Source organism: Natrix helvetica, assembly GCF_964273705.1.
Source record: "Natrix helvetica genome assembly, chromosome: 1".
NCBI classification, from domain to species: Eukaryota; Metazoa; Chordata; class Lepidosauria; order Squamata; family Natricidae; genus Natrix; species Natrix helvetica.
The window spans coordinates 144933701-144958615 of NC_138548.1; the positions used below are offsets into that span (position 1 = coordinate 144933701).

At 32.8% G+C, this 24915-nt stretch overlaps 1 protein-coding gene across 1 annotated transcript in view; it reads right to left on the reverse strand.

The window, feature by feature from the left end:
* Positions 1 to 24915, reverse strand: part of LRP1B (LDL receptor related protein 1B) — a gene marked incomplete at its 5' end in the record, with an annotated part of 698113 nt that overhangs the window by 81766 nt on the left and 591432 nt on the right. Inside the window, 10 exons of the mRNA XM_081955361.1 lie at positions 1879 to 1972; positions 2314 to 2462; positions 3438 to 3626; positions 5227 to 5426; positions 7612 to 7793; positions 10789 to 10911; positions 17238 to 17323; positions 18761 to 18944; positions 21229 to 21416; positions 22362 to 22502. Coding sequence (XP_081811487.1) covers positions 1879 to 1972; positions 2314 to 2462; positions 3438 to 3626; positions 5227 to 5426; positions 7612 to 7793; positions 10789 to 10911; positions 17238 to 17323; positions 18761 to 18944; positions 21229 to 21416; positions 22362 to 22502 — 1536 coding nt within the window. The remainder of the gene's footprint in view (positions 1 to 1878; positions 1973 to 2313; positions 2463 to 3437; positions 3627 to 5226; positions 5427 to 7611; positions 7794 to 10788; positions 10912 to 17237; positions 17324 to 18760; positions 18945 to 21228; positions 21417 to 22361; positions 22503 to 24915) is intronic.

Genomic DNA, 24915 nt, shown 5'->3' on the forward strand with positions numbered 1-24915 from the left:
AATGAGGGTATTGAATAAGTGAACAGGAAGAGCTAAGATGGACCTTCCAAGAGAGTGAAAAAACAACCTTAAGTAGTGTGTTCTAAATAGCTGCTTGCTCAACTGTGAGAGCTATAAAGTCAATGTCCTGTATAGTTCATAATTGCAGCAGGTACAATATATCTTGAAAGTTGCTGATTGTCCAATGTACTATATGTGGGGTAGTTGAAAGACTGCTTTGTGTCAAGAAAGTGTAAACTTTGAAAGGAATATAAGGCAGGCACGTTTGAGGAACTGAACAAATGTATATGGAGAATGAAAGATTTTAGGGGATATCTTTCTTAGTCAAGAGTTGGAAAAGAGAACAAGATAAGAAAAAGTATTTCTACTGATGTATTCTAAAAGGTAAAAAAGAAGAGGAATTAATAGGAGTCGGAGATGTGCAATGTTTATAGAATGTTTGTCTTTCTGCCTGAAAAGAACTTGCAAACCTGGTACAGTCCTGAAAACCCCCCAGAGAATTAGCCTACACTCAATGGCCACACTTCAACTGGTAAGAAAGGAGAAGGATTTATCAGTTCAAAGAAAGGAAGCATTACAATAGAACCTGATAGTGACAGAAACTCTCCATAAGGAAGACTATCAAATGGAGGAGTAAGCCCAAAGGATGAGAGTAAAGATCAAAAATAAGAGACGTAAATCATGTTCTGCCTCACTGGAACTCAGAAATAGTTTTCAGGTCCTTTCAAAAAAATGGGCTTTGAGTGTTCAAAAAAAAAGGGGGGGGGGAAGAAGCACTGTAAGAGAGTAAATCCCTAGCAGCATACATAATGCAACTGTTACTGTATAAGAAGACAAAGAGAAAAGTCAATGTAGCTGATAGCTAAACCTTTTTTTTTTATTATTTTTCCCAAAACATTTCTGCAATAAAATATAAAATAAAAGGTATCCTTGTTTTGGGTTCCTATTTTTTTGAGAACATTTTTACTTGCTTCAAAATAATCCATGAAATTCATCTATCTGGTGACAAAATGTAATCTCAATATATTTATTTATTTGGCTAATGTGCTGGACGATTCTGTTGAATAAGGGTGACTTACAGTCCTAGCAAATCTTCCTAATACAGTTAGTACAGCCTAATACTGCTTGAGCAGAACTAAAGATAGAAAATCTGAATTAAATTGTGATGCAATTGTTATATCTGGGGCTGATTTTGGACCTGTTAAACTGAAGAAGCTTCTTGGATGAGAAGCAAAATATCTTCAAGTCCAGTTGCCTTTTGGAAAAAGCATCTTTGGGAAAACTATGACCTGAATGACTGAGAATCTCCATAGACAGACATGTTAAGACCTGTCTTATGTTGTTGCTGTGTGAAAAAGTTTGGATGACAATATATCATTTTAGATGTAAATGAAACATCAATGTACAAATAAATAAAAATTATGAGAAACGTTACTTGTTGCTTTCTGACAGCATCATTTACTTCACACTTTCTGAATGCTGAAAGAATATTGTGAAATTATCAAATGGTCAGCTGATTTAATCATATTTCTACCACACTACAGAAGATGGATAGCAACCATCCATTGTACAAGTGATTGGCAAAAGCCTAATAAATCTGTTTTATATTATTAATCGCAGAATTGATACATATTAAGGGGTAGTAACAAATCTACTTTCTGAAGTTCAATTGAAACTCCTACACTTAGAAAAAAAGTATGATCATTGTAAGAATTAAGGTACTGCATTGTTTTATTATGCAGTAATATTCTTCATTTTCAAATGTAATATATAGCATGAAAAAATGATTTTCAGCACTTCTATCTTTATCACTTTTACAATATGATTGATAAGTCTGAAGAATAGTATTCCTAAATTATTATATTCATTTATACTTACGACATTCTTCAGGTTCATCTGATCCATCTCCACAATCATCAACAGTGTCACATTTCCACCAAAATGGAATACATTTGTCAGTCCTGCAGCGGAACTAAAAGAGAAAAGTGTAATTTAAAAAGTTTTAAAATAGATATACAAAGATCTGTGTGTCTGTCTATATATATTATAAGTAGAATAAAAAGTCAGTAACTGGAATCTGATATACTTTGAAATGTGATTTTAATTATTATAAGAAACTTTTAAAAGTCTCATTTTTTCATACATATAAATCTATTGTATTTACTACAATAATATACTTCAGAGAATTAAATATGTAGTATACTGTTACAATTTTTTTAGAAGTGACATATATCTCAAAAATATGTAAATATACTTAAAATGAAATAATTAAAGTATTTTTTTTAAATCTTCCATGCCAAACAATATACATACTTGACTGGCTGTGCAATTTGATAAGCAGGTCTTATTATCTGCTGCGAGGTAAAAATTGGTAGGACAGGCACAAGTGTGAGTTTTGTTTGGAGCAAGAAGGCACAGATGACTACAGCCACCATTATTTAATGTACATGTATGTTTAGCCACTAGAAATACAAATAAATAAAAATTAAAACATGCCCATAAAACTCAAGTGAAGACTAATTCTAAAGCTGTAATATTTTCCAGTTTAAAGATTCATCTAACATGTTTGATACATACATTTTAGAAATACTGTTTTAAAAGATAAGTAAGAATAATAAATTATGAAAATTGAATTGTTACTACTTTCCTATAAATATAGTTTTATGACATAAATTCATTTTATATTCTATAAAACTAATTCAGACAATTGACCAATAATAACAGCTGTGTTCAGATATAGTATCTTCCCACATAAACACAAAAAAGGAGCTAAGTGCACACTCTACTCGAATAAAGTAGAGTGTGTACACAGCTCCTCATTTGTGTTTATGTCCCACTGAAACATCCATGGAAATACTGAGAATTTCTACAGTGCAGACATTGTTACGTGTAAGCTTCCATCTCCCATGGAAGCTTATACACTGCATGCAAAGTCTCCCTGCTCTAGAAAATCTACTTTGAAGATTGGCTTTGCAATATTATTATTGGTATAATAAAAAGGGAAAGATAAAATTCATTACTCATGTTGAATTCTGCACAGAATATATTCTATAAATAGAGCTAAAGAAAGTTCTAAATTTGAGTTAAGGTGAATTCTAGTCCTCAGTCCACAGTAAAAGTGATTTAATGGAAGATGTTTCTGACCCAGGAAGAATCTGATCCTTACACCAATATTAAAAATGCTGTATTCATTTCTATCCACAAGAACCAGGGAGAATGGAAGAAGCTCACTAAGTTATTAAAAGCTATATCTGTGATTTATCCTGTTCAATTATAATAGGTATTTTGAAGAATAGCCAGTTGTCTAGTATCTATTTTACTTCTCTAACAATCTTAAACACTCTAAATAGTTTGTGGTTATTGCTAAGCAGAATTGGTAACAGAGGAAGAGGCATTTGCTTGAATTAATATGTGATTTTTAAAAAATCAGTTCTTACCTTTAGGTTGCCGTAATGAATGATAAACTTGAATATCAGTTATGGCATGCCATGAGTTAATCAGGGCTACTTTATCTGCTCCAGAGATTTTGTGGGCACGATTGACAGTTTTTGTTTTTCCATCTGTCCAGTATATATAGTCTTCAAATAATGTTAGAGCAATCACCCCTAGAACATGTTGATTAGGGACTGCAATAGAATATAGTAACATTAATATTGAGTTTTGAGAAAGACTTATAATTAAAATATTTTTATTGCAAAACCTACCCTAAAAGTATCTTCTTTGGAGGCCTGGCTGTTATGCCTGAAGTTGCTTCACAATCACTATTTATCTTGTTTAACAGGTTATATGTCTTTTAGTCTCTGCTTTCTATTGGAAAGCCTTTTAACAGTTGTTTCTCTTTCAGTTTTCTCTTCATCAAATACTTTGTGATATTTTCTCCATTTGCTGAATTATCATTCTAACCTAGTCAATCATCCTGCCTGCATTTCTTCTCTATATATTTTCAATCCATATATCCTTCTGCAATTCCTAAATTTCCTCTAAGTATCTTCTGAGGATAAAGAATTAGGCAAAATCTGACAATACTTTAAAACAGACACTCAAGTGATGTAATCTAAGAATAACTCTCACTAAGCTACTACAAAACCACAGGGCAAATATAAAAAGTCAAATTCAGCAAAATCTGTGGAGGATATATTTTAAAACAAGAGAGACAGAACAAAAATGGCAGAAATCAAAGCAGACAATCCTTGCAGCCAGGGGATAACAGCTACTCTATTGTGTTATTTTATGAATTGAATAATTTTTGTTGAAAATGCCCCCAATTTTAGATATCCCCATGAAAACAATAATCCCTCCAGTTTCCTAGACCAAGCAATTTAAAACTTTAAAAATCATTATCAAATTCAAACTCTGTCTAAAATTAAAGGCATTTTTTTCATAAGGATTTATGTTATGAATATACACACGTAAACAGGAGAGATTTTTTTTCCAGAAAAAATGAAATCAGTTGTTAAACCAGACAGCTGTCAACAGCTCATAAAACTTAGTAGTACAAGTACTCAGGATAAGATATTTGTAAACACAGAGGTGGAATTAATGTTAAAACTAAAGATTTATCTCATAAGATCATACCATGCGATTGGGACAACCGATGGTAATATGAATTGTAGGATGACCAGTCAATCACTGAATCCAATATTCCCCTTCATCCCACAGATCTCTATTACATAAATAATAAAAGCTTCCCACTCTTTCCCTTGTCCTTAACCTCAAAAGTTTAGACATTAATGGCTGTGTGTTGCATTATTTTGAGGGGACAGCACATTTACACTGTTATACAAGCTGTATACTCACTACTTTACATTGTAGCCAAGTGTCATTTCTTCAGTGTTGTCACATGAAAAGATATACAAATATTTACAAAATGTGAGGAGGTGTACTCACTTCTGTGATATACTGTATATATTGTCCTTAGCTTCTTCATATATAGTGTGTATCAAAAGTCAAGCCTCATAGGCCAAACACAATATGTGTTATTATTTTTCACACAAGATATTCATGTACGGGAATGTCCAAAAATCAAATAAGTAAGGAAGTGTTTAGAAGAAAATAACAAACAATTTGATATTTTAATATAATTTATGGAGTAAATTGTCTATGGGACCTGACTTTAGGTATTTATATTTTTTTAGAAAAATGTAGGTTATAAAAGAATACTTTTCTAATACAACAAATTTGGCAAAAAACAGGCTGTAATAGTTTGTTTCTTGGAATGTAACTAACCTTTATTTCTGCGGGTGCCATCCATATTAGCAAATTCAATATGATTTTCATCAGCCCAGTATAATCTTCTGTTGACATAGTCTATTGTAAGAGCCATGGGTCTAGATATCTGTGTTTCTATCACAACTGTCTGATTAGAGCCATCCATGCCAACTCGACCAATATGAGGATATTCACAGCAATCAATCCAATACAAATAACTAGGAAACAAAATTCATAAATATGGTGCTACTATGTAAATAATTATGCCATCAGTATAATTGGAAATGTTACATTTTACAAAGTTGTATGTATCACAATGTGATACTTTGTTTTTAGGTATCACATTGTTCATTATCGATGAATTAAATTGATAAATTCTGCTAATTCAGAACTCACGGACTCTATTCTATCTCAAAAGAATTGATAATTTATTTAATGTTGGTCAAAACATTAAGGTCTGTTATGTTTCTTTTACTGAATTGACTTCACATATTCTCCCATAAAGCAAGAGATATGATCTTACAATGGCAAAAAAGTGTACAATGGATTGAATTGTTTAAAATGTTCCATTTTCTCCTGTATCTTTTCTTATGAAAGTTCATGAAATCAAAATCTTTCTCTGTACAAATTAATTTACAATGTTCAGCACTGAATGGAAAAAAATATTTGGAGCTAAAAAAAATGGCATAGAATCTGCAATCCATAAGCCAATATATCCCTCATCCGTCATTTTTTTTTTCAATGAGCAAAACATTCTCAAATAATCCTACCCAGACCATTTTCTGTTGTGGCTCAATAATTAGTCATGCTTTGCCCTTTAAATATTAAATTTAAAGGTATGCCAACTTTCTACAATTCTTATAACATATATTAATTTCTCCCTACCCAAGAAAATGTTTTTATATTTATCATTATGTATATATTTGTATGTTTTGTTACATTGTAAGCCTTTCAGAATCACTTCAAATTGTGATATTGAGGGCATATAAATTTAATAAAATAAATATTTTTTTAAAAAAATGGTCACACACTTTCATTGTGTTCTGTGATATTGAAAATATTCTGCATCCTTTGGGGGCTACCCTAGGTTTAAGAGAAAAGAAGGTATAGGTGGAAATAGAAAATGTGATCTAATTCTCCCACATATTTTATTTATGTTAATATATATATTGTGTGTGTGTGTGTGTGTGTGTGTGTGTGTGTGTGTGTGTATGCTGGTCTTGTTGTATTCAGGTCTTTTCCCGTGTAAGATTGAGATTGCCTTGGCAACGTTTCAGCGAGGTCTCACTCACCATCTTCAGGCTGGGTTTTGAGCCCAAAATACCCCCCCACCCCACCCCCCAACATATAGGTTGAATTAATAGGGAGAGAAGATACAATTTCGTCTCTCTCCTTTGTCAACCTGGAGTTAGTCTGTTTCACTATGTTCTGTCCATACTGTGCTCCTGACTTGTATATAAATTTCTCATGAGTACTATTAGATGTTCCTGGGTTGCCAATTTTCTATGCACTTTCAATAATAGAATATTATGTATAGTTTCTGATTGCTATTAAGATATTAATAAAGTAATATTGGTCAGAAAAAAGGCATTCAACATGATTAAGAGATCACATGAACAAAATTATATTGGTCACAGGGCTTCAGTATATAACTGAGGGTCCAAAACAAAAGGATGTTCATTAAGGTTTTGCTGGTTCTTCCTCATCAAACATCTGGGGAGGGATCAAATGAATGAGGAACATTGATCAAGAATGTGTCTTGAGTTTAGATTTCAATCTTATGAAAGATGAATTCAATAAATATTTATAAGAACCACTTCTTTGAGGTGACTATTCTTGCATTCTCAAATTTCCAGGCTTTTCCCTGACATACTTCTATGGAACAGCTTATAAAATAATGGGTATCTAAAGGGCAAGGGATATCATATGCATCTTGGCATTATCAATATGAATTACGTACATATCATTTTGCATTACAATTATATTGTATATAATTTATGCCATTTGTATGATGTCATATAAATAGCATTATTTGACATGATTTCCATTGGATTCCTATATATAATCCAGTGACATGGAACCTCAGTGGAGATGTGTAGTAGTTAATGGCTTTTAAATAATATTTAAAAATCCATTCATCTGAATTAATTCACCTGTTATAAGTTGTTAGACATTATTGCTCAAATTTATACTGGACAAATTTGTCATTATATTATTATTAACCTGAAATTTTCAAATATTAAATATAACAATTATTTCCATTTTCTTTCATTTTAGCTACATTAACTCCAAAAATGTTTCCATTTAAATATTACTCTTGTTGAAAAGGATATACTTCCTTATAAACATTCTCCAAACGAGAAACAACCAATTGCACTAATAATTTGTATGATAACTCCATACCCAATTTGAGGATCTAAAGAGAGATCTCTAGGGAACTTCACCCTTTTGCTCACAAGAACAGTGGGATACAAGCCATTGATTTTCGAAACTTCAATCATCCTTTTTTCTGTGTCAGACCAATAGAGATTCTTTCCAACCCAGTCAACTGCTAATGCATTAGGAACAGCTGTGTTATGAACTACCTAGAGAAATAAAAACTGTATAAGTATCAGAACATACATAAAAATTGTGGAAAATCCAGTTTTGTTTCCCTGAGATGAGAGTAAATAATTATACTACACTGGCAAATACAATTATGTAATTGGAAGGTTCTTGATATTGAAAAAAATATTTAAGAGAAAATGTATTGATTCTTATAGCATACTACAATTAGCCAACAACATCAGAAGGCATTATATGGTAATTTTATTGCTGTTCCCCGCCCCCCAACCCCTGCACTTTCATTAAAAGTCCCTGCAAGTTTTCTTGATAACATTTTTCATTACCTCCTTCTCAGGGCTGAGAGAAAGTGACTGGCTCCAGGTCATCCAGCTGGCTTTGTGCCTAAGGCAGTATAAGATCTTAGAATTCCCTGGTTTCAGAACTTATGCCTTAACCACTACACCAAATTGTTTCTCACCACATAATTACTAAGGTGACCAACTTTTTTACAATGAAAAGGAGGACAAAGCACGTTCTATTGTCCAAAATGCTAAGGTGCCCAACTTTTTTACAATGAAAAGGAGGACAAATTCTTTCAACTGCTGCATTAGTTCCAGGGCAGCACAACGTAAATTGAACAAGTATAAATAAATGTTCACATGGAATATGTTCATTTTTGAAATGGCTGAAAATATCCACCCATCTTTTATTAATTTCAACATGTTGATTTTCCCATTGTATTAATTTTTCAGAATTTAAATATATATTCAGTCTTCTAATTTCTTCAAAGAGACAATTGTCGTCTATTTTAATGTCTAGCATTTCTTTAGATAAAAATTCAACACAAGATTCAATATCTGTTCAATATACTTGCGATGAAGTAAAAAAACCACCATTAAAACTGTTTAATAAAATATGTCACATAACGCGCAACAGATTAGCCTTCAAATATCAAAAAGGAGGACATGTAGGAGGACACTTTTCAAGGGAGGACAGAACTTACAAAAGAAGGACTGTCCTCCCTAAAGGAGGACGGTTGGTCACCTTAATAATTACTGCACTCTAAAGATTTACTTTAGGTATGTCTCAATGAGTTTTTTTCTCTGATGTGCAGAATCCCATCCCATCTCATATTCTTAGAGGTTTCCTCACATTCAAATGCACAACAATATATTTTCCTGTTTTTCTTCAACACATAACAGGAGTCAGCAATATGATTTACTAAGTGACACTGTCAAAGATAACTATTGGAAACTTCCAAGATTTACTTTTATAAACAGGAAAGAAATGGGTTGAGGTAGTGGTAACAAAAACTATCAGCCAAAGCAAGTGACAATTGCATCCAGGTGGCACTGGTGGTACTGTTTCTTCCATCTTTACCACCTTCAGTTACTAAAGGTTAAGGTGGGCAGCTCCATTTCAATCTATCAGTATGAAACTATTATGGACAGTTTTGTCAAGCAAATCACCTCATTGGCTACTGTTATAACTACAAATTCAACATATTCTTTGTGCATGGAAAAGTAGTCGTATAATCCTTCAGATGATAGGAAATATAAGAAAAAAATGAACCTGGATTAAGTATTTATCCGTCCATTCATCTAAATTATGGTCAATTATCTATTCTGAGATATTAAAAGTTCACTGTTCCCTAGGCAACATTGTCTATTATCAATGTTATTTATACGTACGGTAATCAGCTAACAAAAATGTTTCCATCATCATCTCTTGGAAAAGCCATGACAGACTAACAGTTTAGTGAATAAAACTAAAACTATTGTGCAAAAATAAGAAAATGGGTTTGGTATAGTTCCAAAATAAGAAAAGTATAGTTATGAATAGACACATAATGCTGATCTCAATTCTGGCATCCACTGAGAAACCTTGGCATGAGTTAGGTTTGCTGAGAACTCTCATCAACAAGTCTAACTTTGAGTAGGATGGGAGATCTGTAAAAACAACACAAATGGTTTTGAATGAAAAGTTGCATAAATATGAAGTATAAAAAGAAAATCCTGCATAAACAAATGAAATATGGTTGTTCTGTCCCATATTAGATATGGGAGTATTCCTCATTCATTCATTTATTTGTTGTTGTTGTTGTTTTCACTGTAATCACTATATTCTTCATTTAACTCAATCTGTCTGATACTTTAAATCAGAAAATAGATAGGTTTTGTATTTCATTTCAATTTCCACAATATGGTATTAATGTATATCCCTTTATTGTACATATAGGCACTAATTAAATCATAGTTCAAAAAGAATTATTTCAAATATGAATATATGAAATAGATATAAGTTTCTACTGTGACTAAAAAAAAAGCAAACTTCATATGTCAAACAATCAAAAAACTAAGTCCAGAAATAAAAAGCAAAAAAAAAAAAAAAAAAACTAGAAAATCATTACCAAGAATTCTTATATAAGGTAGAAGTTCAATTGGATCAAATTTAGCAGATATTATGCAATATCCTACATAAGCTATATGTTTTATAATCCTATCTATCAATTGTTTCATGTTTGATTATGAACATTAAAGAAAATATATATTGACTAAGCTAACCACACATGTATCTATAAAACCTGTTCAGTTGCCTCGAACTACGAGATACATAGCATATAAATTTAATAAATAGTGTAAGCAGCTGAAAATTCTTAAAGATTTACACTAGCACAAATACAACTAATATATATGCTTTTTAAGTAGTATTTGAACCTTAAGTATTTATCACCCAAGAAAAACAACTGCAGTTGTGCAACTCAATATCAATTGACCTGTCAAATAGGAAAAAAAACCAGTTTCATCTAGACTTAATTATACTCTATATAAATTGAGTTAAATTAATCATGGTTAATCTGCTCCATAGTTTCAATGTATGTATTCACAATAAAGCTAAGTCATGATCAGAATCGATTTTGCATGGGTAATAATTTTACTGGCTTAAGCTGTGCCAGTATCCAAATATCTTTCTACATAATGACATTAGCTTCTGATCCAAATAAGATTTATAAATCCATGATTACTTCCAAATCACCTTGACATCATTCCCATTCAGATTCATTCTGTTAATCCTACTTCCATTTGGTCTGCTGGAATCAATCCAATAGATGAACTCTTCTTTGTAATCAAAATCTACTGCAATCACATTATTTAGGCCCTGAAAGGGAAAAAATAACCTCAGCAGTTACCGTAAACAAATTAATAAAGTTAAGATAACTATTCCTATAAGATTAATTATTAAGTATTACAATATACAATAGCAATAGCAGAGTTGGAAGGGACCTTGGAGGTCTTCTAGTCCAACCCCCTGCCCAGGCAGGAAACCCTATACCGTTTCAGACAAATGGCTATCCAACATCTTCTTAAAGACTTCCAGTGTTGGGGCATTCACAACTTCTGGAGGCAAGCTGTTCCACTGATTCATTGTTCTAACTATCAGGAAATTTCTCCTCAGTTCTAAGTTGCTTCTCTCCTTGATTAGTTTCTACCCATTGCTTCTTGTTCTACACTCAGGTGCATTGGAGAATAGTTTGACTCCCTCTTCTTTGTGGAAACCCCTGAGATATTGGAACACTGCTATCATGTCTCCCCTAGTCCTTCTTTTCATTAAACTAGACATACCCAGTTCCTGCAACCGTTCTTCATATGTTTTAGTCTCCAGTCCCCTAATCATCTTTGTTGCTCTTCTCTGCACTCTTTCTAGAATCTCCACATCTTTTTTATATTGTGGCAACCAAAGCTGAATACAGTATTCCAAGTGTGGCCTTACCTAGGCATTATAAAGTGGTATTAACACTTCACGTGATCTTGATTCTATCCCTCTATTTATGTAGCCTACAATTGTGTTGGCTTTTTTGGCAGCTGCTGCACACTGCTGGCCCATAGTTAAATGGTTGTCCACTAGGACTCCAAGACCCTCTCACAGTTACTACTATTGAGCAAGGTACCACCTATATTGTACCTATGCATTTCATTTTTCTTGCCTAAATGTAGAACCTTATTCTTTTCACCATTGAATTTCATTTTATTAGATAGTGCCCAATGTTCAAGTTTGTCAAGATCCTTCTGTATCTTAAGCCTGTCTTCTGGAGTGTTGGCTATTCCTGCCAGCTTGGTGTCATCTGCAAATTTGATGAGTTCCCCATTTATTCCTCATCCAAATTATTGATGAAGATGTTGAAGAGTACTGGGCCCAAAACAGAGCCTTGGGGTACTCCACTGCATACTTCCCTCCATGTAGATGCAGTTCCATTGAGGACTACACATTGCATGTGGTTGGTCAGCCAGTATTAATTAAGGGAGATACTTAAAAGGGGGGATATATCTATTTTCCCCAAATTTTCATGTTTAATTTTTATCATTTAACAGAACTTGAAGGAGGAACACAGAAACAACTTGGGGTTAACCAACAAAAAATGCTGTCCCCTTCAAATATACTGTCAAATTTCTAATACCAGTTAATGGGAGAATATATAAGCAGATGTAAGTACTATTATCTATTATCCAACCACCTCAATTTTTGATAGGTAGGAGAAGACAGTCTGTAGGAGAATATTATTTAATGAGGAGTTAAAAACTGAAGGTCCTCTGGCTTCCATGAGGATGAGCTTCCCCTGTAGATCCCATTGTACATGGACTTTAGTTTCTTATATATGAGCCCTGGTAGTACAGTGGTTAGAATGCAGTATTACAGGCTAACTTTGCCCACAATCTATAATTCAATCCTTACGGTCTTGAGGTTAACTCAGCCTTTCATCCTTCCAAGGTCGGAAGTCAAGAGTGTTTCTCTTCTATAAATTTTTGATTAAATCTTACTTCTATTTTTAAGGTCTAGCTTTCAGGACAACCAGTCCACATGGATCAAGGCTGTTGAATTTAACCTTTTAAATCTAAATTACACTTTCCCTTCAGTTCTCAAGATGAAATACCATTAGGTGAAACAAACCCTGAAGCAAAGGAAAAAGGATACAGAGCAGCAGACAGATCTAGGGAAGGCCCTAGCTTTTTTTTATCATCAGTACAAAATGCAGTAGATATAATGTCACTGCAGCCAGCTGCCTTATACAGGTATAAATACCGACCCATTTGAAAGCTTTCTCTCTTGACTGATATAATGCTGTCCCTTCTGCAGTATTGGATGGGAAATTATATAAAAGTACCATTGGCTGAAAGGCTCTGCCCCTGTGATTCCAGAGAGGTATTAACTACAGAATATGTTCTTTCTTGCTCTTTTTATGGAGACATCCAAACCAAAATCATCGTACCTCTGATAATATCCTAGCAGTGGTGGGATTCAATTTTTTTTTACTATTGATTCTGTGGGCTTGGTGGGCATGGTGTGGCTTGATGGGCGTGGCAGGGGAAGGATACTGTAAAATCTCCATTCCCTCCCCACTCCAGGGAAAGGTTACTGCAAAATCTCCATTCCCTCTCGATCAGCTAGGACTTGGGAGACAGAGAATAGATGGGGGTGAGGCCAGTCAGAGATGGTATTTACCCGTTCTCCGAACTAGTCAAAATTTCCAACACCGGTTCTCCAGAACTGGTCAGAACCTGCTGAATTCCACCTCTGTATCCTAGGTACTCAGATTAAGCTATAACCAAATGATGATTTTACAGTGCATGTAGCTAGATTTTATGCATCAGCATGGAAGATCTGTGGTGGGCCAATTTTCCATCAGTCAAATTCTATTAATTGTAATGGTAGATATTATCACATTTTTGTAATTTTGGATGTTAGTGTACTTAATGTAATATTACTGTCTATATTATAATTTAATATAGGCTGCATTCTGAACCTCATTTATAAATATAAGCTTGGTTTAAAAATGTATTTTAACTTTGTCTTACACTTTATTATATTTATTATCTATTTAGATTCACAGAGTACTCTGCTCATACTGGTCTATCGCTTGGTCTAAACTGGTCTATGGTGAATTGAATATGCATAGATGAGGGATGTTCTTCCAAAAGGCACTATTTATTACCTTTAATTTAATTACTACATATGGCAGACTAAATATGGCTGACTTTTGAAAACATAAAACAGTAATTCTCAAGAGATAAAACCTTAGAAAAATGAATAAGGAGAGAGTAAGGGGCTATGAAAGCTAAACATGCTCAGAGATAAAAGAAAAATAAATCTAAAAATTCAGTGGAGTAAAACTAAAATTAATAGCTACTTTAAAATATATATCAAGCTTGCTTTAGCTATGATTTCATGAGTTCTGCTGTCTAATATGAAGAGGCTCCTGAAAATTATAAGTTCCTATTGTTGGAGTGAAAGTACTGCAGAGAACTTTATAGGACAATATAAATCCCCAGATTTAATATGACATTACAGTGCCTTCTTGTTCCACAATCTTCCTGGCTCACTCATGAAGTATCAAGATTTGAGGCCTTCTGACATATTTGTTTGTTTGTTTGTTTATTAGAATTTGTGAAACAAAAATGAGAACAAGAATACAAGAATAAAAATACAGTGACAGGGATGATAGGCATGTTAGTGCACTTATGCATGCCCCCTCTACTAACCACTTAAGTATGATGTAAGGTCCACGGAAGTCAATTTGTGATGGAAACTGTGAAAATTTGTAGCTGAATCAGGTAGAGCATTCCAGATTTTGACAATGCCATTACAGAAATCATATTTTTTACAGTCAAGTTTAGAATGATTTATATTAAGTTTATATAGTCATCTTCCATCTTCTACTGTTTTTCTCCTTCCCCCAAAAGAATTTTGAAAAGTATTCCTTGATTAATTGGTAGTACTCGGAAGCATTCCAAAATTGTAGGAAGGAAATATTGCTCAATTATTACTTCAATTTTATTTTTAAGGGTAAGTTAAAAGTTACAATATGATCTAAAATGCCTGCAAGTCATTTAATCCTAAAGCAATGTTGGTTTAGCTGACCTTAATTGAAATGATTTTAGATCACAAATATTTTTGACAGTGCAAATCTGTATTTCCTCACTACAGAAGATTGTCCAGCCTTAAATACAAAACATGCTATTGCTAAAATGATAGATTGCAGTAATTTGCTCACTCCATCCTTCCTGCCAAATTACTATATTATTCATTTTCAGGGGTGGGGGGGATTAAAAACTGTTTTTGTAGATAACACTACAAACTGCTAACTTATAAAAAAAAACCTTCTTGAGTATCATTGGATATAGATATCCTGAGCTGTGTTGAGATACTGATCTTCAAGTCAGGATGGAGCATCGACTCCAGCTGTTTTCAATATGATAAGGAGTCTTTAAAGGTCCATTCATGCTGTTTTTAATTCCCTGCAAAGTAGGCTACTATGGGGTTGGTAGATTGTGGCGATTCTGCATGAAATATACTCAGGGAGGAGTCATTTGTGGTCTTTGAGGAGTATATTAGTAATATATATTTATGATCCAACACATTTAATTTTGCAAGGATACAGTATACTTTAATGCTTGAACTATGGCCATATTAGGTGGGCTGTATAAAGTAACTGTATTTGCTTTAGAATTCTTCAATTTTCTGGAGGTAACATTAGGTACAAACAGCTCAAGCTGGGATCATTTCAAAACTGGCTTTCAGCAGTAATAGAGAGTACATGCATTTTTTTTTTTTACAATTGCACCCATTTTTTTTCACATTTTATATGATTTGAATAAAATTTCACCATCATTGTTCCAAATGATGGCTTAGCTACTGTGTAACAGTTTTAAAGAAAATAATAGTTTATGAGAGGCACTTGAATAATGAGAAATCATGAAAATAGTTTTTCTTGCTCCAAAGTATTACTACTGGACTCACAAAAGTCAGTATGATATTTTGTGGGAGGACACGAATAAGGATAAATAATGAAACATATTTTGTATTATGATGCAAATTCTTCTCTTTTGGTCTTTGCACTATGTTAGTCCTTCAAGGTAGACAAGGTTAGGAAACAAAGAAATACTTGGCCTCTATTTTACTAATATAGACTAAAATAAAGGATATTGAAAGCTTCTAAGAGTTTCTATTTCTTTTCCTTTTGTACCCAAGAAAATCAAAGTGAACCAATCTTCTTCATCCTTCCCTGTTGGCCCAGGCAAATAGATGTTTTTATTACATTTGCCATTTATTTTTGTCAAAACCATCTCCACACTCTTGTCCACATAATAACATGATGTGGAAGAGACAGAGCTTTGTTGAAACAACATGACATATATTTTGTCATTTTGAAGAAAAAAAAATCTCATCTTTCTGTGGATGTTTCTGAATGCAAATTCCATAAGAATTTTTTTATCAATTTGGAACAGTATTAGACTATAACCAAGCACATTATTTACTGCATGCTATGGTAGAAAGATTTGTAATGGAATCATCTTCTTTTAACGATCCCATAATCCCTTGCTGGGTGGAGTCTGGGCAACTGAATGGAGCTGTGTGTATACTGGCCAGATGCCCCTCCTGTCACCAATGTGGAGTTATATTCAGCAGATACATTTTTATCCTGCCTAGAGAGAGAAATATCTGCCTCTATCTAGGATCAAACTCATAGCCTCTTGATTTGTAATGGAAGACTTGTAACGAAATATTTGTTCTTTATTTAGGAAATACTTGGAGAAAAAGTCAGCTTTCCTCCATGAAATGTTGATACTTGGTCATGCAAAATTAATAATTAATTACAATAGAAGTTAGTTATAGTTGAGTATAGGGACTTAAGTGGTTAAATGTTCATTATTTCTGTTCTTCTCAATCTCTAAAACACAGTTGAGAATTAACAATACATTTCTGCATATAACTTTGATTAGATGATAAGATGCCCACCTAATCTAGTCTAGTTGCATATGTTACTTAAAATAGATTGATAGCATTTTCTTCACAAGAATGTGTTCAGAAACAATAACAGAGGAACCAATGATTTGAAACTCAAAATACTAATAAAAAACACTGAAGAGAACAGGTAGGTAAAGCAAAAGTAAATAAACACAGATCTGTTCAGTAAAAGAGAGTAAATGAGTATCGTGTTCTTGGTCAATATCATTATGTTATTTACTCAAAAATCCTTTCTCTTTAGTTCTGTATTAATTTAATCTTTAAAAAACCTGCAAAAAATTGCATTTAAATATTTATGTAAATATGTTTCAAAACCACAAATCACTAATTGCTTTATTTCCCTACATTCATAACACTTCTGCTTAGTAGAATAATATTTGTATATTAAAAACAGCATAATCATTTAAAGAAACTCCTATAAAGTTATACAAGCAACTAATTTTGTTGTAATATACATGAAGAATTGATTTCAGTGGTATATTCCATGTACATTCATCTGGTAAATATATAACCTTTGGGGGGAAAAGTTAATTCTGTTGCCCATCTAAAATGTTTTTATTCACTTCTGCATTGACATTTCCTTATGATGATGCTGTACTGTTTATGGCCACTGTACCTTTTAAAAAAGATTTATGATTTCTGTACACTGTCTAAGGATCCTTTATGTGACACTTAGAGTATACCTGTTTCATTGAAGTATAGTTGGATCCATCAGTACTAATTTTTCGTATTTCATGATGATCAGCTAGAATTAAGAATGGCTCTTCATCTATATGAAAAAAATAATAATGGTAGCTTTTTATTTAATTTATGAAACTTTGGAATATAAATATAAATAGTGAAAAATTAAATGCTGTATGCTTTGAACATTGGTATGGATTAAAAAAACATTAAAAGCATAATTTCAAACAAGATCAAATATTAGTCATAAGCTGAACAAGAGATTTAATTAGCACCTTTTAAAAGTACTTTAATATAGCCTTTGAAACACAAGAGAAGAATTAACACACTCTATTAAGTTTTACTTCCAAAATGAATTTATAAACACAGCTTGGTTTTCAAGGAACGAATAGATAATACGTAACGGTTGACATAAAAAAGTTAGAATCATTTGGTTCAAAATTAATGCATATTTTAATTTCCAACCATTAGTGAGCTCTATAATGGTACTGAAAAGAAAATATCAATTTTTAATGTTAATACACTTTGGAATGTATATGTAACAACTAGTTCTACCAGCTGTGTTCACCTTACTTTGTTCCTGTTCTTAGCTTCCCAAAGGGATGAATTAGAGATGGACAAAGACATAAATTGAAATTAGAAATAAATACATAAATAATGCAAATTTCTTTAATTTATTAATCTGCTTTATAATAAAAGAAAAAAAAACAAAAAGAAACATTCCCCTTCTCCATCTGTATCAGTAAACATAAGGGTAAATAAAGTAATAATATTATTGGAATTAGTCTTTATGCCTAATATTTATTTAGCAAACCAATGCTTTCATAAACAATTCAACGGAAACTAATGAATTTGTATCTAAAATTAATGTCACAACTTTTGCTGGATCAGGAACTTCTGAAATAATTGTTATACAATTTTGAGGAACTAACTTATTTTTTAATGATTTTAGACAAGATAGAGAGCAGGTGTGCAAATTAGTTAAGTAGTACCAACTCCTTAAAGAAGGACAAAGAATGTTACTTTATTTACAGTTGCTTATACTCCATTGCCTGAGACACGTTTTTACAGAACTTTGCTTTCAAATAAGCCAACAGCTTATTTGGATGGAAGATATAGAGGCTTACAGTACTTACTGTACTCTGGTTATGCATATGCAATAATGTACAGGTGGAATATCTGACCCATTACCTACTATATTGCAAACTCTATCAAGAACCTAGAACTAATTTATTATATCTTTGTCAATCCAATAGAACAAAAAAAAGTGTTGTCTAATGAAGACAAACATGCATTGAAACAATTGCATTGTTTGCCATGGTGGCAAGGGACATTCAAAAACATATCCTGACAATACTGTTAATATAAGAGGGGATGTACTGATTTCATTGCTGCATTTTATATACATGTATTTTGCTAAAACCTATAGTTGCAAATAAATGTTTTAATACTTTAAAAATTAAGTCCTATTCTTTATGCTTGATTTGACTGTGACTTTACTAGGTTTGTAGCTGAAAAGATTTACCTGAAAGGGATTTACATCCTTGCTGAGGATTAGGTTGCATTTGATAGCCATCCATACACAAGCATTTGTAGGTCCCATATGTATTGATGCATTGCTGACTGCACGGAAAGCCAGATAAACATTCATCAATATCTACACATGTTTTGCCATCTTCCTTCATATGGAAACCAGGCCAGCATTTACACTAAAAAGAAAAACAAAGCACACTGTGTGTTAATCATTTAAAGGCCAGGGCTATTTCCACCTCCTTATCTGCCTTGGTTAATGCAATATCAATTTTGTTGAAATTGCTTTTAAAACATATTATCCAAATCTCAGGATTCAAAGAAAAACCCATGGTTCATTTTGAGCTTTTTCACACACAAACATAGGCAATATTTCACAATTTTATAATTTGTCTAATTGTTTGGATTTTTGGAATATTTCATAGCAAAAAAGATCTATGTGTATATAAAAAAGTTGAAATGGGTTCTATTTCTCTTTTATAAAGTTGGACAGGAAAGTATGGTTTGTAGCATAGTTTTTAAGAAAAAATGCAGATGAAAAGAGAGCATTGAATCTTTTCCTCAGCTTGAATTTTTTTGTTTGTTCCATTTTTTTCTTAATCAGTTGTCCTTCTCTCTGGATTCATATATACATTTTGCCTAGTTCCATAAAGCTGCTTTTTTTTTAAAAAAACCTGTCCTTATTGTTTTCTAAAAGAGAAGAGGAAGAAAGGATTTAAAGTTGCACCTAATATCAGATAAATTTGTAGCTGCATTTCTTTTGCTGACATACAGTAACAGCTCTAGCCCAGGGGATAGTGTTTTAGAAGAAGAGGTTCTGCCTCATTAATAGTCCTAAAGATAGTAATATAAGTTGAGTTCTACCAAAAAAAAAAAAAGCAACAAGATTTAAACTCTTGAAGTGTTTTTCAAATTTCTCTTTAATGTGTTATTCTAAATGTTATTGTCTGAGATTACTTTGACTATAAATACATTAAATTAATATAAAATAGAATGTGCATGTTTCCGCAATGCAACAGTAATTACAAAAGGTCCTGGGGGAGAGGACTTACAGTGAACTTTTTGACATCTTCAAAGTTAAAGTTAGAAGACAGGGAGAATTAATAGAACATGATAAACTTATGAAACAGCAACAAAAATAGACAGATGAAATTCATTCATCTTTAATTTACCAGGTCAAGTTTTTTTAATCCTATTCAAAATGTTGTCATGCTAGAAAGGCACACCATTTAGTCAAAATTAGATAGACACTAAGTTAGCATTTATTCAAGGCTCTTAAAAGTCCAATAGCTTTGGGGTACAGTTACATTAGGCAGGTGATAGGAAAGCTACAGGTTATTTTGTGGAAATTTCTAAAAAAAACTGTATTGTTTTTACTGAATCAAAGAGAGGTAGGCATTACTTTTTTTTGTTTGTTTGTTTGTATCTTCACCTCCCGGTGTGAGAAGTGGAAAAGTTACAAGCATTAGAACATGAGGATTAATGGTGAGAAAGAAAATTAATGGGACAATAACCTCAACATTTGGAATTTCTTGTCATAAACCCAAATTAGCAAGTTGAATGTTTACTAGACATTCAATTAGAAGAATATTAAAATATTTATGTTATATTTGCTGGGGTATTTTTAATGCCTCAACTACTGACTGATTTGTGAATTTGTGTATATTATTTTGGATGTTTTCAATTTTTTATTGTTTTAAAATGGTTATAGTTTTAGTGTATTATATGTTTTGAATTGTAAGTCACCCACAATCATTGTCTGACATGAGCTGCTATAGAAATTGAATAAATAAATATATTTATTGTACATAATATCTTATTTCAGTAGTTCAACTGTAAAAATCCATCAAGTCTTTTGTTGTGAGATTAACATAAAAGAATACAGTAATGAACACATATTTTTAAATTATATATTAGACACATAAATTGGCATAGACACATACTTTAAAGCTACTTGTTATTTTCTCAATACCTCCAATTGATTACATTAGATTTTAAAACTAAACAGAAGTTTGCATGTTCTCCGGACTTGCATTAAGAATAGAGTAGAGTAGAGTAGAGTAGAGTAGAGTAGAGTAGAGTAGAGTAGAGTAGAGTAGAGTAGAGTAGAGTAGAGTAGAACGGAACAGAACAGAACAGAACAGAATTCTTTATTGGCCAAGTGTGATTGGACATACAAGGAATTCGTCTCCAGTGCATAAGATCTCAGTGTACCTCGGTTCTCTTTAAAAAAAAAAAAAATCTCTGCCTACAATTTTCAATTGATTTTTGTTCCACAAAACTATTTCCTTTTCCTAAGACACATAGAAAGTAAAATGAAGTATGGGCTATAAAGTTTTGCTACTTGTATTACTATTAACAAAATATACAAATACAAGCATCAAATAATTAGCATTTCTATGTCAGTTGGGGATTTCAAAGTCTTTTTTATAGTGTATTATTTTAAACTTCTAAACTACCAACCTTATATCCAACAGGAAGATCTTGACAGTCTTGAGAACAGCCACTAACTTTCTTACTCAAACATTCATTTATATGGCAATTTCTCTCATCAGACCCATCACCACAATCCTGTTTGGCATCACAGACGTCTTCTTGGGGGATGCACTTGCCGTTTTTACACATAAAAAATGAATTGTTGCATGACTGTTCTAAAAAAAAGAAATGAATGGGTAAAAGGAAACAGAATGCAAAAAGTATGGTCATCAGGGTTATAATCTATAGTTTCCTTTACAAACAAATTATACATTTGCATATACTGATACAGGTTATATATATATATATACATACATACACAATATGTATAAATTTTATATTTGTAAATTATTATAGCTTTTATAAATCAATAAACAGTACAATCTAGAAATATTAATGGTTATGGTACATAGGGCACTAATTTCAATAAACAATTGTTTTGGCAACTTTCTATATGTTTGCTAAATGCTTGATTATTTTAAATACAAAATTTTGTTTATGATGGATCTTTCTTCCTGTTGACTTAGGGCTGGCCTTAAAGTAGACCAGACCAGGGAATCAAATCCACAGAAGGAAAGAGTAAAAGAGAAGGAGTGGAGAAATACTTTCTATCTTGCAAGATTCTGTTAATGTAACCTTACAATAAAGATAAAGTTAGTATTCCTTGGTTTTTCTTATCTGAATTATCTTAAAGGACTAGCAACAGGTATCAATGCAGGAGATTATCAAGCTGAACCTGAGGTGGAGTCAAATGCATCATCAGTCTAGAGTCCCTACACTCCTGAAGGAGACCTAACTTTAGTTCTGTTGAGTCTGAATATTTTTCTATCTTTCAATCTTTCTTCCTTTGCACATGCCTTGGATCAAAGCATGCCAGTTTTCAAGTGATGAATTGAGGGAAAGAGAGAAGTCTCAAACACCATCTGGATTAAGAGATCTGCAGTATGGTGCTACAGAAAGGACATGTCAAATAATAATAAGAGGCAATTGATGAATTACCCAATCAGCATGCTTTGTCGGTAGTCTGCAAGTAGAAATACTTATTTTAGTAACACTGCCTAATTCTAGAAAATTATTTTGGATTTAAAAGCAAGATTGCACAAATATTTAAAAAGCTGAACCTGCACTTCTGCATTTTATATTAATAGGATCTTCATCTGAATGATCTGGACAATCAAAATCTCCATCACATTGCCACTGAGAATTTAAGAGGCATCTTCCATCAGCACAGCTGAATTCTCCAGGATTACAATGGCGATAGCCTAAAACCAGAGTGATTAAAAATTTTATTATAGTATCTCAAATGTTTAGAAATATATATTTCAATATATCTTTTAGATATTTATACCATTTATAGCCTTACAATTTATCTTTGCATGCAGGGTATCATCCACAAGGTAAGACAAGAAGATACTTTGCCTTTTTACTGATCCTAGCTAAAATGAAATTTCAAATTCTTTATTATCTCACCCATAAATTTGCCTGTTTGGGTAATGCCTGTGCATAATCAACAAATTCCAGTATAGGATTATAGCCCCATCAGACTCTTCCATGACAAAGAGATATTGCAATTAAATTGAATGGCAAAAAAAAAAAAAAAAAAAGATTTCAGCCAAGAAATATGACACAGTTTCTAACTATTAAAATCTAATTTCAGTGAAAAAATTTAGTGGGAAATTACAAAAGCAATAGCAGCAACAATTTTCTGGAACTCAAGGAATAGTGTATGTGCAATTGAGACCTGTCTCCAAAACACAGTAAATGTTGTACATTGGAACGTAAATTACTGGATTTCTATACTTCAGTAGACAGAAGAGGTTTCATAGAATATATCAAAACAGACTTCTGATTTTGCAACTCTTGTGTATTCTACTTTTGATTAAATTGAGGGACAATTATCAAATCCAAAACATGCAGCAAGCATTGTGGCTCATTGCATATCTGATCCTGAGCACTCTAATAATGTAGAATTGCTTGTTTACTACATAAGCCTTTCTCTATACATCTGTGATGCCTTGACTATATATTTCAAATATTATGGGTAAGGAAATATATGTTTTTTCACAATAAACTGCTAAAATAAATAATATAAATTACTTCACTGTTAACCATTAAAATTTTGTGGCCTAAATTCCGTTACAATGAACATGCTACATTATTAAAATCTAATTTCATCTGGTGGGAAATTACAAAAGGGATCAAAGAAATCAGTCTGTGGTATTGACAAATGTACAAGTAATTACATTTACTTTGAAAAAGTAGAAATATTACTGATATAAAAATATTAGGAGCTCAATTTAGACTTAGGAGAAATGTAAATTTCTTACTGTTAACTTACTGTTAACAGTAAATTCAGTTCCTTACTTTTACTGTTAACGTACTGTATGCAGTAAACTTTAAGTATATTCTTCTCTGCTAGAATATGAGGCAGAGAATCTCAATTTCGATGCAAAGACAGGTGTCTATGTCTAAAAGTAATGCTTACACTTATTTGAAATAAATTAATATATTAAAGCTTGAAACATACACACACACACACATACACACGCACACGCACACATACACATAATAAAAAAAATCCCAGAAGTAAAGCAAAATTAGAAAATTATGTTATGTAATTTTCTATAATCAGATTTTCTGGAAAAGAGAAGCTCACTACAGAACCCAAACACAGCAAAATAATAAATTTCTCTTTGTATAATTCTTGCATAATCTGGCATTTTTGTATAATCCAGTTATACGGAAGAGTTTCAGGATACTTAGATCCTGCTGAAGTCACTGTTGGATGTGCTAGTGGACTTGAACAGCATATAAGATCCAACAATTAAGTAAATAAAAAGATTGAGATAACAGTATGCAATAGTACACAGAGGAATTCATAAGGTTCATTATTTAATAATGAATTTCTGTCTCCTATCAAATTTAGTTTAGTTTAGTTTAGTTAGCTTATATACCGCCCCCTCTCCCCGAAGGGACTCGGGGCGGTGCACAGACAATAAATATACAAAATGAATAACAAAGCAACACACAAAACCAGACAAAACCGACTTAAACACACAGTCCGTACAAAACCAAACTATTTTACAATAATTAAAATAGTACCAATTAAAACCAATTTAAAACCCCAAAATTTAAAAATTTAAAATGCCATCCAGGAAGGTCAGGATTCAATTATACTATATTTCTGCTTTCGATTACAATTGAGCCAGGCCAGCTAATTTGAACAAGTGGGCCTTGAGTTTCTTACGGAAGGAGCGGAGATCAACAGTAGTTCTAATATCAGGGGGGGAGGTCGTTCCAGAGGGTTGAGCCCATCACAGAGAAGGCCCTACTCCTGGGCACCGCCCGCCCGCATTGCTTAGCGGAAGGTACCCGGAGGAGTCCCTCTCTGTGAGAGCGGATTGGCCGTAGGGATGTGTGGGGTAGGATGCGATCCCGCAGATAACTAGGTCCTGAGCCATGGAGCGCTTTAAAGATGATAATCAACACCTTGAAACGCACCCGAAAAGCCACAGGCAGCCAGTGCAGCTCGCGCAGGAGCGGTGTTACATGGGAGTACCTAGTACTCCCCATTATTGTCCGCGCGGCTGCATTCTGGACCAGCTGTAGCCTTCGGGTGCATCTCAAGGAGAGCCCCATGTAGAGAGCATTGCAGTAATCAAGGCGGGAAGTCAC